Source organism: Heliangelus exortis, chromosome Z (genome assembly GCF_036169615.1).
Source record: "Heliangelus exortis chromosome Z, bHelExo1.hap1, whole genome shotgun sequence".
Lineage (NCBI taxonomy): Eukaryota > Metazoa > Chordata > Aves > Apodiformes > Trochilidae > Heliangelus > Heliangelus exortis.
The window spans coordinates 46176817-46192403 of record NC_092454.1 but is presented as its reverse complement, the minus strand read 5'-3'; the positions used below and the strand labels follow the sequence as shown (position 1 = coordinate 46192403).

Sequence of the window (15587 nt, the reverse complement as noted above, 5' to 3'; positions counted from 1 at the left end):
AATAAATTCATTCAGTCTTTTTGCAGTGCTAACAATTATCTCATTGCACTCAAACTCCTGCTTATACACACCTAGCCTTTCAACAGTGACTGCTTTCTTTAATTTCTTGGCAAACTGAGCGTTCATTAGCACATACATTTAATGGACTATATGAAATGATTATTCTCTCACATCACCTACTGTCTTTAGACTGCTTAATTACCAGTGGAGTCCTCTGTTCTTAAGCCTACTTGGAGATCCTCGTAATTGCCTCTAGCATTGACTTAAGAAGTTTTTTGCTCTGGCTAAAATCTGTCTAAAATCATTTGCTTCCTTTTCTCAATCACTAACCACATGAACTAAACCAAATGTTCTGTGTTCTTTCTCCTCACTTCATATATTGTGAAGAAATTCAACAATAAAGGTCCCACCTCTGAAGCTGCTGCTGTTGTAGCTGCTGTAACAGGTTCTTCTGTAAATGCAGAGCTATTTTTATCCACACCAGCTGTAGCTTGAACTTTTTCACGTTTGGTTTTATACTGGAAAAATTTATGAAAAAAAAAAAAAAAAAAAAAAAAAAAAAAGAAGAAACATGAGGAAATTGAAGAATGGCATAGCTGTTGTCCAGTAAAAATTAGAGAAAAATGAACCTATTTGCCTTGAAGGTTGCAAACATTATATCCCCACATCATGGTTCTATACTTCTGATGCTGTATTGATCAAACAAGTGATTCACAGATAATATGCTTTGAATTCTGCTCTCCAGGCTCTCACATGCTCTATGGATCTGGTGCAGTCTCATGGTGCATGCTCCTGACAATGGCAAAGGGACTTCTTCCTGGGACAAAGTGTCCAGAGAGAATCCCTGAAACCCATCACAGGAGAAGTCTGGAGAGCAGATGCACTTGATACAACTAGACCCTTGGTAGTGCAGTTAGCACAACCAACACCATTAATTAGCACAACTAACACCATTAAAAAAAGCAAACAGTCATCTCTGTGCCCAAGTTTGTCACTTATTAGTCCCCTTTCCCCTCATAATCAGGCACTGATGTTCCTGTGTACCAAGCAGATGAATTAAACAGATTTCTTTGACCCTTTCTTACCAGCATCAAGGTTCCTTTTGACCAGGCTACTTCCCTCCTTACCATGGCCCCAGGCACATGGCCAACCTGGTGTTGTTTTTGACACTACCACAGAACAGGGAATTGTAACAGGACCCAGATCACTATCCATAAAATCAAGAAGTTACAAGAAGTTAAGGGGAAATCTGCATTGGAGCTGCAACTGGACATTGAGATCTCGACCCCCTGGTGGCCAGGGAAACCTCCATCATGTGCTTCCTCTGAGGACCGAGTGACTTGTATTATTTTATATGCTTTTGAGTCTAGATTATGATTCTTATGTTGATACAGCAAACCAAGTATTAAGATTTGACCCAATCTGCAGTGAGTCCCAGCAATTAGAAAGCGTAAGTTAATTGGTGCTATTTTTAAACTGTGCTACAGTGAATATGCCTTTAGAAATACTTATATTCTGATTACAGATTCTGTGCTAAACTAATCATCATATGCTGCTAAGAAAATAAAATTTAATTTTAAAAATTGTCATTTTGTTTTAGTGCTGTCGTCATTCTGCCAAGGATCCATCAAAGAACCTGTCTCTGCTCTTGCTGTCTATGTGACAGCAAATAACAGATGAGAAAAACTACCCAAAGAAGTTTTATAAACTGGAAATATAATCAGTGCTGTACATAGCAAGGCAGTTAGCACAGTTTCCTGGGAAAGGTTAACTACCTAACACAAAAACCTCTGATATATTGGTAGGCAGCTGCTGAGGAAGACAAAAAAGGGGATGCAGAGAGCATCAGAAAACCCACTTGCTATATTTACAGTAGTTAACAATTTACATTATACTTATATTTAAAGATGACTGAATCTGAAGTAAATCTGATATATAGACAGCAGTTTGCTCTTTCATCTTGCAAATCTCTTTTTTTCTGAAAGATATCTCAAATAGACTCTACCAATTGGTTGCCTTTTTCTTAAGAAAGGTCTGGCAGTGGGCACTACTTCTTAGACACAGAAGGGTGAGGGCCAAGCTACACAGATTTGATCAGACACTGAGGGGTTTTTGACAACAAGGCAATAGATCCTCGTGACACAGTTCTTCTACCTCTGTCTCAACTGAAAAATCGTGTCAAGATATTGCTTGTTTTACACAGCCAACTCTCCTTTTTCAAGTGATGGTTAAGGACTTAGTAGCTGGTAACAGATTCTGTATCGTAATGAAAATGAAACTGAGATGCCTCAACAGAAGTTGTTCTAAGGGAGATTAAATTACTCTTGGACTTCTCAGAAATAATTCTTTCCCGACAGTTTTTGAGGATATAAACAAAGAGTAATTTGTAGTTAGCAATGAAAACTACAGTAGCAAAGAGGAATTTTCAAACTTACCTGTTGGAAACAGGCCTGGACGAGGTTTTCTGGGAACATATTCCTGTTTAAAAAGTAGATGCATTTCAACATTATAGCATACGAAGAACAAGTTTTTATATAAATGAAATTATGAAATCTGCTCCTTGATAAGCAGATCAGGTTGTGTTTCTTCATCCAGAAAAGAGTGTATTTAGCACCATCAGATATGAAGTCCAAATAAATTTAATGTTCAGGACTCTGAAAGATCAGTTGACTCTTTTCCTACTGTTGATTTTTTGGGCTTATTTTTCAGCATTTGTGATTTCTGTTGGTAAGCTACAAAATCCAGTGGTTTTTGCCCCTGCTGCATCATCTCCATCATTTCCATGAAGACTAAAGGGCACAGTGCTTTTCTAGGATTTGTCAAATTTGGCTAAAAGCCCACAAACACTCTTATAAACACTGTGCTGGAAGAATCATATATTTGGTGTGCTCTGTTGTAGCTGTGAATTCAGAAATTAGTCTTGGCTGATGGAAGATTCCCATGGGGTATTCCAGAGTGTCCAACCATTTTCACATGCTGAAATATTACTAAATTAGACTGCAGTGCAGTTCAGTTGTATGCTTCCTTTCTGACCACCAATGTTAGGTTCTAACAATTGCAGAAAAAGAGCATTAATGGGCTATTAATTGAATACCCAGGCCACTGCAGAAAAAGGCAGTTTATGTACTGCGGCAAAAATCTTTACTTACCTTTCAGATCTTTCACAAACTCCTGCCTTTATTTTTCAAGTTTTTATTGCAAAACATTTTCAAAGGCAAGAGTAGCTTGTACAAGCCTGGGAATTACCTTAATCTATACAGGACTGTCTGGATTTGGATCTTAAATCTGATGACTATAAGTAGGAAAAGTATAATCCCTTTAAAAGAGAATTTTAGATCTGAGACTCCTAATTTACAGTCTTACACTGTTTAAAAGAAGCTGAGCTATTAATATAACAAACCCTCAATTTACAATTGAATTACAATTCATACCACCTCTTACTACAGGAAAATGTTTTTGTGCATGGAACCACATCAGCCCCATGAATATGTGTAGAAATGTTCATGTGGAGGTTGGTGGTAACAGACTGCATTAGGTTTTATAATGCACAGTCCCTCTTTTTGACTCCTGTGCAAGTGACCATGAAGAATGAGATGAGGTACCCAGGGAACTTCTCCTCTGGTCATACACACACAGGAGGGGATGGACGATGGGAAGAACTGGGAATTGCTGGAACACGGGGCAGAGGGGTCGAGGACATTTAACTACCTTACATACAGATCTCAGAGAAATTGAGTTATTCTCAAATAGATCTACCTTGACCTGTGCTACTGCAGAGATGCCCCAGATGACAGTAGACATTTACTGTTTAAAGAAGAAGTAGACCCTTTCAAAGCAGATATATACATATGCAAATAAGTGTGTGTGTGTGTTTTACCAATGTCAAAGAAGGCTGTGCCTAGAGCTGCATCTGTAAATGCCAGACACATTCCCTAAAATAAAAAGTGACAAGAAAGCCAATTTTAGATTGTTGCAGATGATTCTCACATGATGAAGTAAAAATTCTACAAAAATAAAATAGTGGGTGGAAATTGTGAGGAAGAACAGAGATTCATTGCAGGTGGAGAAAAAACATAATCCACAAAATTCTGAGGAAAATACTTAGCCACTAATGGAAATGTAGCCTTTTTTGTGAGTTTTTTCTAGTTTCTTAGACACGTTATCTAGACTTCTGTATGGGTTTTCTTCTTCTAACCTCTTCAAGTGTCAATCATTTTCCAGGATGCTGATGGGGAAAGACTCGTTATAAGGGTGTGTTAGGTACAGGTGTTACAGCAAACACATTGACTGTGCAACCCTAGCAAAGGTTTGCATACTGCACCTGTTGCTCTGCATCCTGCCCTGAGGAGGGGAAACATAGCACTGTAATTTCAGGTGTCTGTCTATGCAGGGTGACAGAACGTGCCAGTTAGTAAACAGCCAACTGTTCCATCCTTTCTGCATACTTTCTTCATAATATGTAAATCCTGCATACAAATTTTCTGTGGAGGGAATTTTTGCTGTCACTGGTTTATTAACCAAAACCTATGGTGTAAAGAGAAATTTTATAAACAACCTGCTTTGCATAGACTCTGAAATGTCTAACCTGTTGGAATACCAGTTATTCTCACCTTACTCATCCAAACAACATTAGAAAGTATTCTTATTGTATTACACATCACAACTTTATCAGCATTTGTTTGGACTTCTGCAACAAGAGTGTGGAAACTAAAAAACAAAATCTCACCTGATCAGATCCAGCATGGCATCAACAGTAATGACTTCTGGGGTGCTGCCCACTCTGTTGATCTCATTTGCTGTTTGAGGCATTCCTGGTTTAATGGTCACAACTAAGACAATCCCTGCAGAAGGAGAAACAGAGGAAGAACCCACAGTGCTAAGCAGAAGCACTGGTGCATCCTGCCTCAGTGTACCCTGTGTAGCTAGACTCTTTGTGAGCTGAACTAACCAAATGCTTTCCCAGGGTGCACACGCACAGCTGTTCAGAAAAGAGAATTCTGCAGGTGGTGCCCTTAAACGTGTGGATTCCCCCAACAAAGGAGGCACTGCCACTGGACTTGGCACTTGGGTGCTCCAGCTTTGCTTTTGCTTGTATGGTACTATCAGTGCTGCTTACCAAGAGGGGAGGTTCCTTCACCTGGGCTCCAGCTGAAGTGTTCTGCAAACTCTCCATACTAATATTTTGAATTATTATTTACCTTTTCCCTTATGCAGCTCTTCTTTTTAGTGGCATTCAGATATGGATACAAGTCCATTGTCCTGTCATGCCAAAGTACAACAGGATTCTTTGTATAAATAGCAATAATGTTACCCAAGTGAAAGGAAATACTAGCTTTGACCTTCTGAATATTGAAATCAATGACAATTTTTCCATTTACTTTAGTGGCTTCATCTCAGGAATTTGAATTATTACATGAAATGCTATGCCTTTCCAAATGTACAGGTTTTTTGTTTTTTTTTTTTCTCTCGCCAAATTCCAACAAACTTAAAGCAAATTAAACTACCAAATCCCAGTGTAGGGAAAAAGAGGCATTTGGATTATCCTCCAACTTGCCAGGAACAAGGCTTTCTAATGACACCTGTGATTAAAAGCAGAACTGAATTTGTGTAACTCCCCACAATGAAACAACTCCTACGCTACAGTGTTACAGATACAGTGCACAATGTCTGGTTTAACCCCTCTCTCAGGGGTTAGATACATATTAAAGTTAGTCTTTATTAATTTTCCTCGATAAGTGTACATAAAAAAATTTCAGTCAGATGAGACAGCCTGAAAGGGGTACATTATTCTCAATTATGTGATCTCTATAAATCAGTCTGGCCTTACATGTCTGTATGTTATTCTTTTTCTATTGTCAAATACTGCTTTACAAGTGGGTCACATTTTTCTCTCAAATAAATACATGGGTTTTTTTTTAGTGGGTGATATCTATGCACAGTGTTTACTCAGGATCAACAGAATACAAAGATAAGCCACAAACAGCATGGAGAGCTGACAGAGGAGGGCTTAATTTTGTTTCTTAATTAAGAAGGCTGAATATGTTTGATTAAGCAAATACAGAAGACTCCAAGGTTGCTTGTAGGGAATGAATCTCCTGTAAGAGGAGAATGTGTGCTGTAGAGAGGCAGCAATGTAGCCTGGCAGTGACAGAGGAGATAAAAACCTTCCAGGAAGGATGTGAGACAATGAAGTAAGCAGTATTTTCTGTCACCTTCTAGGTGAGGGGCACTGTACATTCTGGCAACTGAAAATCATCAACAATCTATCATTTTGCTATTGAGGAAATCCAGTTCATATTTGAGAGTGGCCTTTGGAACTTTCTCAGCTTTCCCACTGCTGGTTCCTCTACCTGAGCAGACAGCTCTTGGCTTTCCCTGAACTGAAACATATCTCCTGTGGCTTCACCTTGGGTATGAATACAGCCCAACTGTGAACCACGGGACTGACTTCTCGCTTTACCTGGCTAAAAATATGTCAAGATGCTTGGTATTACTCCTGCCCCTTTTCAGCATCTTGTTCCCTTCTTCCCTGTCTTGGGAAATGAGTAATGTCACAGTGCTACATAGTTGTAATTAGGCAGTGCTGAGGACTTTCAAAGTTACAGTATCACGGAGTACCTAGAATTACAGCAATGACTGTGGTGCAGAAATAATACACGACTGCTCGCAAACCAATCTTCCCAGAAACACTGGAATCCAAAGCAGCAACACCTGCAAAGAGAAACACAAAAGCAAAGTGATTAAAAACAGCCTTAAAAAAACTTGCTGGTTTTGTGGAGGCAATTCTTTGTTGTCTCTTTATTTCTATGCAGGAAATTTTTTCCTTATTCAAGGCATTTCTAAGTACCTAATTGCCTGTTGTGCTTCCAGAAAGTGTCTGTAGTGGGCCCACAGATTTGTTTCTGCTTCTTTGCACAAACCTGGTTTCCCTCATTTTTTCCTAAGAAAAAAATAATGGAGCTTTTCTGATTCCCTGGTGTTGGTAATGAACTAGACATCTTTGGTTTATGAAAAATATCTTAAAGTTTATTTCCATATTCACTTAACTCATAGCTTTACTATCTTTAGATCTGTAACATGTTGGCTTTTAAATGAAAAAACATGGAAAAGAGCTGCTCAGAGCAGGGCTGTTACTCCAGGTTGCTCAAAGGTACATACAGAATTTGGTTGCTTAGAGGCACACATTATGTTTATTAACAGATTAAGATTTAAAAAAAAAAAAAATTTACTGAAGCTTTTCTGAAGCCTGGGCTGCTTCCACTCCTTTGCTCACATCTGTCCTTGCCAGGACATGAGGGCAGTTTTTGGTAACAGCAGTGGGGACACTGCTGAGGGCAGTGTTACACTGAAGTCAACTTAACTTTTGTCTTCAGTATTATATCAAACAGCTCATGAAGTATTTTTCAATCGTTTAAAATATTTGCAGTTATATCTTTACACGTACAATTCAGTAACCTGGGTAAAATGAGCCTTGTGCCTGCAAAATGTGACTGTCTATAAACATGCTAGTTAATAATTCCCTGCTATCTCTTTACTATATATTTGTGATCCATTCATATTTTTATGTTTATTGAATCAGATGTTATTGTTATTGAGTTTATGTTATTGAGTCAGATTATCAAAAACTGGCCAGATACCCCTGTACAGGGAATCAAAAATATGACAGGGATATTTAACTTCAGGGAAGGGTTTTTTTTGCAGAAAAAAAAGGAAGTCTCAAAAACTAAGGAAGAAAAATCAAAATATCTTTCTGACAAAAATGTAACTTACTGATCTCTGAGCTCAAAAGGCATCTTAGTAAGCATACTTTAACCATGTGCTTATGTCTCTTTCAGAAGCTACACTGACAGCAGTAACAGCTGACGCCTAGAGTATTCACATAATGCCTTACTTGTTCTGTTAATTTTTACTCAAAATGAAAACATAATGGTGAAGGGACAATGAAGGTTATTTTACTTCATCTCTTTGACTATTTTGGGGTTTTCATGGGATAGCATGTAATCAGATTGACTACAGAAGAACTACAAACACCTTCAGAAACCATGATGTAAAGACTGTCTCATTTGTACAGCAAATAAGGATAGTAAAAAACCTATCCATATGGCAAGAGAATACAGACCACTGCACAGAAAACAAAACAAACAATGTCATAGATATTACAGGAGGCTGTTAGCACAAACAACAGGATGTATTTAGAATCTGGACAATAATTTTAAATTGTCAGCTTGGGAGCTGGGAAAAAAACAGGCAGAAAGGAGGACTTTTGCATTGCTGTGCACTCACCTGTGCAAAATACAGCATGAAAAAGGAAAAGGAAAAGGAAAAGAAAAAGGAAAAGAAAAAGGAAAAGGAAGAGGAAAAGAAAAAGGAAAAGGAAAAGGAAGAGGAAAAGAAAAAGGAAAAGGAAAAGGGGAAAAAAACCTTCTGAGAATGGGTAGTAACAAACAAGGGTGTTTGTGCACAATAGAAGAGCTGTTTTCAAAGGCTGTCAATGCTGAATCTTTTGCACCTGACATACTAATTTAAAAGCCTCCACATCATGTTTTTAAAAGAAAACAAACTGCTATTGTCAAAATTTCACATCTTTTAATGAAGTTTATAGAAACTAGAAAGCATGGAATTTGCTTCTAAAACTTGTTGTATCGACTGCCAATACTGGTTAGACAGACAGTGGAGGTCAGATAACAATCTTTTCATGCATAAATGCTTCACAAAGCTTGTTTTAAGATTTTTTTTGTCTTGCTGATTCAGCCAACAGCCTAATAATCATGCAAGATTATTTCCCTAGATTACTCCATTATAGAGAGATTCCACAATTATATGACATGTAGTTCCTGTGACTACCATTCAGCTGGCTCCAAATGAAATCCCTTTGCAAACTGTTATGCTCACAGGAGCTATGGAGGTATAATTAAGGCTGAACTTTGTCCCTGCATTTTTAAACTAAGTAATATTCCTGTCAGTCAGTGAGCTGTGCTAGAACCCAGTTAGCACTTCCACTTTTTTGCTAACAGCTATAAAAACTTGCAAATCACTCAGGAAGACATCACTGATTAAGTACAAGTATGGACTGAGGATGAGAGTTTGTACTTTTCTTCTTTAGAGAACTGGTGTGCTCTGAAATAAAACTGCATTCAGGACCATGCTTGCATTTAGAGAATTAAGCATCCATCACTGACTACAAGTGCCACAGACATAAGGTTGCACCGGGTGCTTTATGTTAAAATTTGTTAGTCTACCTCTCTGACCATATTATTTTAGCCAAACAGAGTTAAGGTTTTAATATCTGATGCCAAATTTGGGAATCAACTGCCTAGTCTTCTGCATTTCAGCTTTTATGTTTTCTAGTCACCAACATGAAGTTCTTAGTACTATTTTTTTCTTTATGACATTTTTTAATGTAATTTGCAACACAGACACTTGTAAAGGAATAAAAAGAGTAAACAATCAGTGAAATTAAGTCTCTTCCACCTTCTCCTTCTTCTGTCAGGTCCTGAAAACCCCACCAAAATGAAATGCTCTATATGGAATGTATATGCACCTTTGTTTTTTGAGAAAAGGATTTGGAGGGTAAATAATGAGACTGATGTTCATAATTCCCTTTGACAGTGTATTAAAAGGCATCAGATCACATTTTCTTATTCCTCTATTCTAAATGAATAGAAATTTGCATTCTTTTTCCATGTCACATATATAGGATTAGATTTCACCCTATTTCAATGTAAATTTTGTCACTGATAGTTGGATAATAGATACAAGTGGGAAGGTTTCCTTTTCACAGCAAGGGAAGGTCCCCACTGACGTCACATGAATTCCACACAGTTCACGAACATGAAGTCAGGTTTGGAGAGATCAAAGTGCCTGGCATCATTTATGCAATCTCCTTTGGTACTCATCAGTCCAAAATTATTTTCCTACAGGAACACACGCTAGGAGACATTCCCTGAAGACTGAGAAGGGGTATGAATAGAATACATGTTAAATTCACTAATTAATCAAAGCTTTCCCCCCACATCCTGTCTCTTGGTGATGTGTCTGTGTCCACTTTGGATTTCAGCTTTTGCAAGGCAATCCTACCATTACCTTTCCATTTCCTGAGCAAAGAATGCTTCTCTCAGTGCTTCTGAAAAACAAGGAAGAGTAGGGAAGCAAGTTGTACTCTATTCTTTTGTCTGTGGCCTATGATCATTTTTTAAAGGGAAAACCCTGCTGTGTACAGTTCAGACAATAACAGCTCCAGGGAGAATGACCAGAGCCTACATGGTGAATTCAGAGCCTATACTTTATTGAAACTGTCTCTGACTAATCTGTGATTTTTTCCCCTTTCCCATTTTCTCCTCTATTCTGCCCCTTTACTTGGAATAATCTTGTACAACTTTACCCTGTGACTAATCTCCTGAAAGTAATTTTCTTCATATCCTCCCTGAAATCTGAATTTACAGATTAGGTTCAGTGGGAGTTACTATTGTTTTCTTGCAAGGATTTGCACGGCAAATCTACTCTTTACCCCCCTGCTCTGGAATTCTCTAGGAAATGCAATACTGCATCCTTTGCATATGAACAAGACTGTCAGGACCAAAAACATAACTCACAATTGTCTATTGAAATACCACTCACATTCAGGGCCTCAGACAGCATGATTCTACACATCGTCGTTCAGCTGAGGCACAGAAGTCAAATGTTACTGTCTATTATTAACTATAGATCATTCCCAATCATCTTTCACTTCATACACATCTCATATAATTTTACCTTTTCCTCTTGTCTACTGTGTCTTGGGGTTCTGAGCCATCTATTGTACCTAGCCTCCCACTAACTAACTAGCTAAGTGTCATTAGGAAGCAAGTCCTGAGTCAGATGCTGGCTGAGAAGAGCAGGTAGTGAAGAAGATATGGCCCCAAAGACACCGTGATATTGAGTCTCTCAAGATATATTGTGGCAGGGAGAAATAAGTGGGAAATGAATATCTTATGTTAATGAACTCCCTGAATGAAAGGGATTAAGAAATTAATGAATTCCCTGAATGAAAGGGATTAAGTAATTATAACATGGGAGGACGTTAAGGTAAGATGTAACAAAACAATCTTACTCTGGATATCAGCTTGCCAAGAGGCTGTTGTGCTGCCCTGTAGGTAGGTGGCATAATCACCACTGCAGCACTGTATTGGTGCTTTGTTCTGTATTGTTCTTTCCCTAGAGTTTAGTGGCCTACAAGCATAGAAAGAAGGTATTAATACTGCCTTCCATCCATCTTATTTGTAAACAGTACCATTTGTAGGAAAAGCTCAATTTTCCTCTAGACAGCTCTTAAGAGGCTATATAATCTCAAGTTAATGACTCTTCAGGAGATAATATGTTCTTTGGATGGAATATAGTAAGAGCTTCTAAGAGGGAAGATGACACATCAATCTGCAAAGATGGACACGCCAGCAAGATTCATAACAGAAATCAGATTCAGCCATCAGAAATACAGCCCCTGCACTGTTGCAGCTGAAATACGTATGGAGTGAATACTGAAAACCCGAAGTACTGAAAGAACTTGAATTATCTCAAAACTGCAGGTGATAAAATATATAGGTGGACAAGTTTTACCTTCCAGACTCTAAAAAAAAGAGAATTTAAACATGACACTACCTTTTTTAATCAAGCATCATGTCTACACGCAGGCAAATGGAGTAAAAAAGTGAATGCAATCTCTTTTATATAGTGGATTTGTTTACCTCCTGAGCTCCAGAGCATTAGAGCAAAAGACAATAACTCACTTCAGACCTATTTGCAGTGGTGCTACCAGCAGCCCCTGGTGCTACAGCTGGGACAGTGGGCAGTGACAGCAGATGCTGCTGTGTTAGGGCTCTTCGCCCTTGAAAGCTGATGGTAATCATGGTCCATGAACCAGAAGTGCACTTCAAAGTTTTATTACTATAATTTAAAACATTAAATAATGTAGGGCTGTCTTGATTGCGTAAGGTGAACTGATATTGATGGGAAAGGAGCAGATGACTGTGACAGAAGTAATCCAAAGAGGATGGGCACAAAGCCTTGTCCATTAATAGACCATGACTCTTTGGTCTGTCCTGCTCCCATGATTGCACATGGACAGCAGTGGGGACAGGACCTCAAGCATCCCTTCCTACAGCTGAAGGCAAAACTCATTAACACTACTTGAAAAGTTTTCTGTCCTTTGCACAATATCCATGATACAATGGGACAAAGTGTGTTTCCTGCCTGAGCCCAGGTAAATAGTTTACTAATACAACAGACCTGCTTTTTCAGAGGTTCTTGTGACTCCAGAAACACAGAACAGCAGAAGACCATGCAGAGATCCCAAGAGACAGTCTCTGAGTATGTTACACCACATCAGGGATTCCCCAGGGAATGGAAACCTGTGTGTCTCCTGGCGATGCACAGGGCCTGTTAGGGATGCTGCAGTCACAGAGCATACCACAACAGGTATACTGCTTGGACCTGCAGAAATGGAAACTACTGAGGCAGCTGCTACCCCAGAAATGGTGATACCAACGGAAAATTGGTTTGGAAACCCTGCATTATAGGAAAAAAAACAGATTTGCTCTTCCACTGTTTCCCTGATTGTACTCATGTTTGGTACTGGCAATGGAACTGGCAGATCTATGCCTGAGTTCAGGCACAGCTTCATTGTATTTTGAATTCCATTACTAATATAGCGGACAGAAAAAAAAATTGTTACAAATCTGAACTGTTCTGACTTTCAAAAATAAACATAAGAAATAAGCACAATATGTTTAATACTTTTTTTTCCCCCCACTTCATTTAAGCTCTTTTGCCTCCCATTTTGTACATTTTGTCTCCATTCACCAAGCTCAATGGCACTGTGATAAGGCAAATGACTATTTTCCAACCATAAATCCAAGGTAGGAAACCAGCACTTTAATTTTGAACAACGGAAAGAACAAGATAACCTATTCAAGATACCTGCCCACCAACCATGATTCAACACCCTCTTTCCACAGGGAAAGCAAAGGTCTCTGCAAACAGGAAAAGTCACAAGTACTTCACTGGGAAATTCCTCTCTCACACACAATTTTAACAGGTCTTTGCCAGCTAGAATAAGTCTGGAGTTGAATCATTGTATTTGTACTATGAGGATGAAGTGCAAAGCAAGGGGTGTGCAGTTGTTAGTAGGAAAGATGTAGGTGGCAGGATGCTTCAGCAGTAGTCAAAGCAGGTCCTGGAGTACAGAAAGCATTTATTTCATTCTACAGAAAGCATGAAACCCAGTGGTTGGAACAGCATCAGACAAGGTAGATGCTGTATTCATAGCTCACACTGAGCTGCCCTCAGTAACAATTGTTACTGTCTCTTCTTCACTGTTCCTGAAGTATGCTGTGTGGAACCTACAAAAACCTCAACAATTGCTTGAAGGAATTGTGGTGGTCCCCATATCTGATCCTGCACAAAATTCACAAGTCAGGAAACTCCCACGCATCTGTTCTAGCCCCTTTGAAACTGTCTGTGAAGACTGGAAGTGAAGTGAAGGTCAGAGACATAAAGGAAAGCTTTATTAATGTTTCAGCAGAGAGAAAAGATAACAAATGATGGAGAGGTTATTGTAGAACTTAAATCAGATGTTAAATAGCTGATAAAACTATGCCATCAATACCGAGATCTGAGACATGGATCTCCTGTGTTATGCGTCACATCTTTTAACCCCAAGGATGATGCAGAAAACAGAGCAGAGATGAGTGTTACACAGCTAATATTGCTGGCATTAACCCTGCAAACACCATGAAAAGAAGGTAATCTATCAGATGTGATGCCAGCTTTTAGGGGAACTTTTGACAGAAAATATTCCATCCTGACAGGGAGACTTCTGTACCATGGACCACAGCCTATAGTTTGTGAATCAGTAAGAAAAGCAGTCTGAAATAATAGAAGGACTGATCAAAGAGATGGGAAGCAGAGCCATGGCACCTCAGTGGTATCTGGAAGACTGGGGGTGTTGAGTCCAGATTTCCTAGCACTAGCTACTAACATGGGACACATATGCAGGAAAGAAGGCCAAACACATCATGTTAATTAGCTGCAAGCTGGGCATGTACATTTCCCCAGCTTTTACTCAAGTACAGGGAAAAACTATTGAGGAAACTGGACACAGCTGACTCCTGCCCAAGTCCTATGGTTATGCAGACAGAAAACAGATTTGCAGATATCAATTGCCATTACATACTCCGTGAATCTCAATCCATTAAAAAGAAGGCTAGAAGTGATTAAAGGCCACTAGTCTGCTCAGTGTGCAGACATGAGATAAAATACACTGCACTGTTCTAGAGAATTCTCATACCCTCAATGAAATTGTAGTTGTGAATTTCCAAGACTTTCAAAGACATTTTGTAGGTTTTTAAATACTCCCAGAACTTATATACTTAAACTTCAAAACACCCAGAAAGCACCAGAGATGTCCCTCAATTCTTTCTACCTACAGAGCTCCTAAAAATAACACATTTTTGGCATTTGCTGAATAATTTCCTCTTTTTAGACCATGACTTCAAAGTGGGTTTGGGGTGTGAAGTACTACACTCAGTACTGCTGTAGCCCTGGATGTCATAGTAATTGTCTTGATTAACACTCTAGGTCTTTGATTTTCATTTTCAGCTTTTCCATGCCACTACTACAGCAGGGAACAGAAAATACAAATAATTTCTGCCCATGAATGATGCATTGGTGTGTACTATTAGCTTATTTGAGGGGTTGAAATCTCATGGAGATACAAACTAACTAGATGATTTGAACTAAATTATCAGCAGTAGGCTTACATGTAAAAATAAATTAAAACTCCATCTGCCATCCATTAAAATAATTTCTAGAAGAAAACAACATTCAAAATGCAGCTTCGAGGTAGACTGAAAACAATTTGAAAAAGCGTGGCACTACTCAGGCTTCTATTGCCAAAGCAAGGATCTATTAGCCATCCTTTTCAAATTTTTACAATAAATTAAATGCTTAGAGCTTATGTTAGTTTTCCACTAGGTTACAGTTCAACCTCTAGACAGGTCAGTGGAAAAATTCCACAAAATGCAACTCATATGCTATGTGAAGTAAGTGTGTAAGCAATGCCTTCTCTCTTTTACACTCTGAGGAACTGGGTTTGCAAAGGAAAAACACATTACACAAAGCCCTCCATTTAAATAGAGGGATAATTTTACTTTTATAATTTGAGTTTTTCCATTTAGACAGGATTTTGCAAATAAGTTCAAATTTCTAACAGTTTAAATTTTTCATAAACTCCTGGGATCTCAAGGAGTGATTCCTACCATCACTCTCCTTGTTGTCAAGCTTGATTTACATCATTATGTCCAGGCTGACAGGGATCTGGTCATGGGACATGCATCAGTATGTTATGCTCAGTGACTCAAAAGCATAGGTATAAGTTGATGTTTTCAAGATGTGACATCACCTTTTAAGGCATTCAATACTAAAAAAGAAAACTACAGATTGCATTTTCAACCATGTCTTCGTGATTCTTGTGCCAAAATGTTACTGGTCACCAAAATCCAGTATTTTGACATGACATACATTAAAAAAATAGTCTCCTGTAGGCATTAAACTTC

The 15587-nt window shown here is 38.6% G+C and overlaps 1 protein-coding gene across 1 annotated transcript in view; it reads right to left on the bottom strand.

Moving 5' to 3' along the window:
- The window catches only part of SLC1A1 (solute carrier family 1 member 1), a 48903-nt gene that overhangs the window by 15488 nt on the left and 17828 nt on the right, over positions 1-15587 (bottom strand). Inside the window, exons 3-6 of the mRNA XM_071730083.1 lie at positions 6619-6711; positions 4727-4841; positions 2436-2478; positions 411-518 (exon numbers count right to left, since the gene is read on the bottom strand). Of these exons, the coding sequence (XP_071586184.1) occupies positions 411-518; positions 2436-2478; positions 4727-4841; positions 6619-6711 (359 nt within the window). The remainder of the gene's footprint in view (positions 1-410; positions 519-2435; positions 2479-4726; positions 4842-6618; positions 6712-15587) is intronic.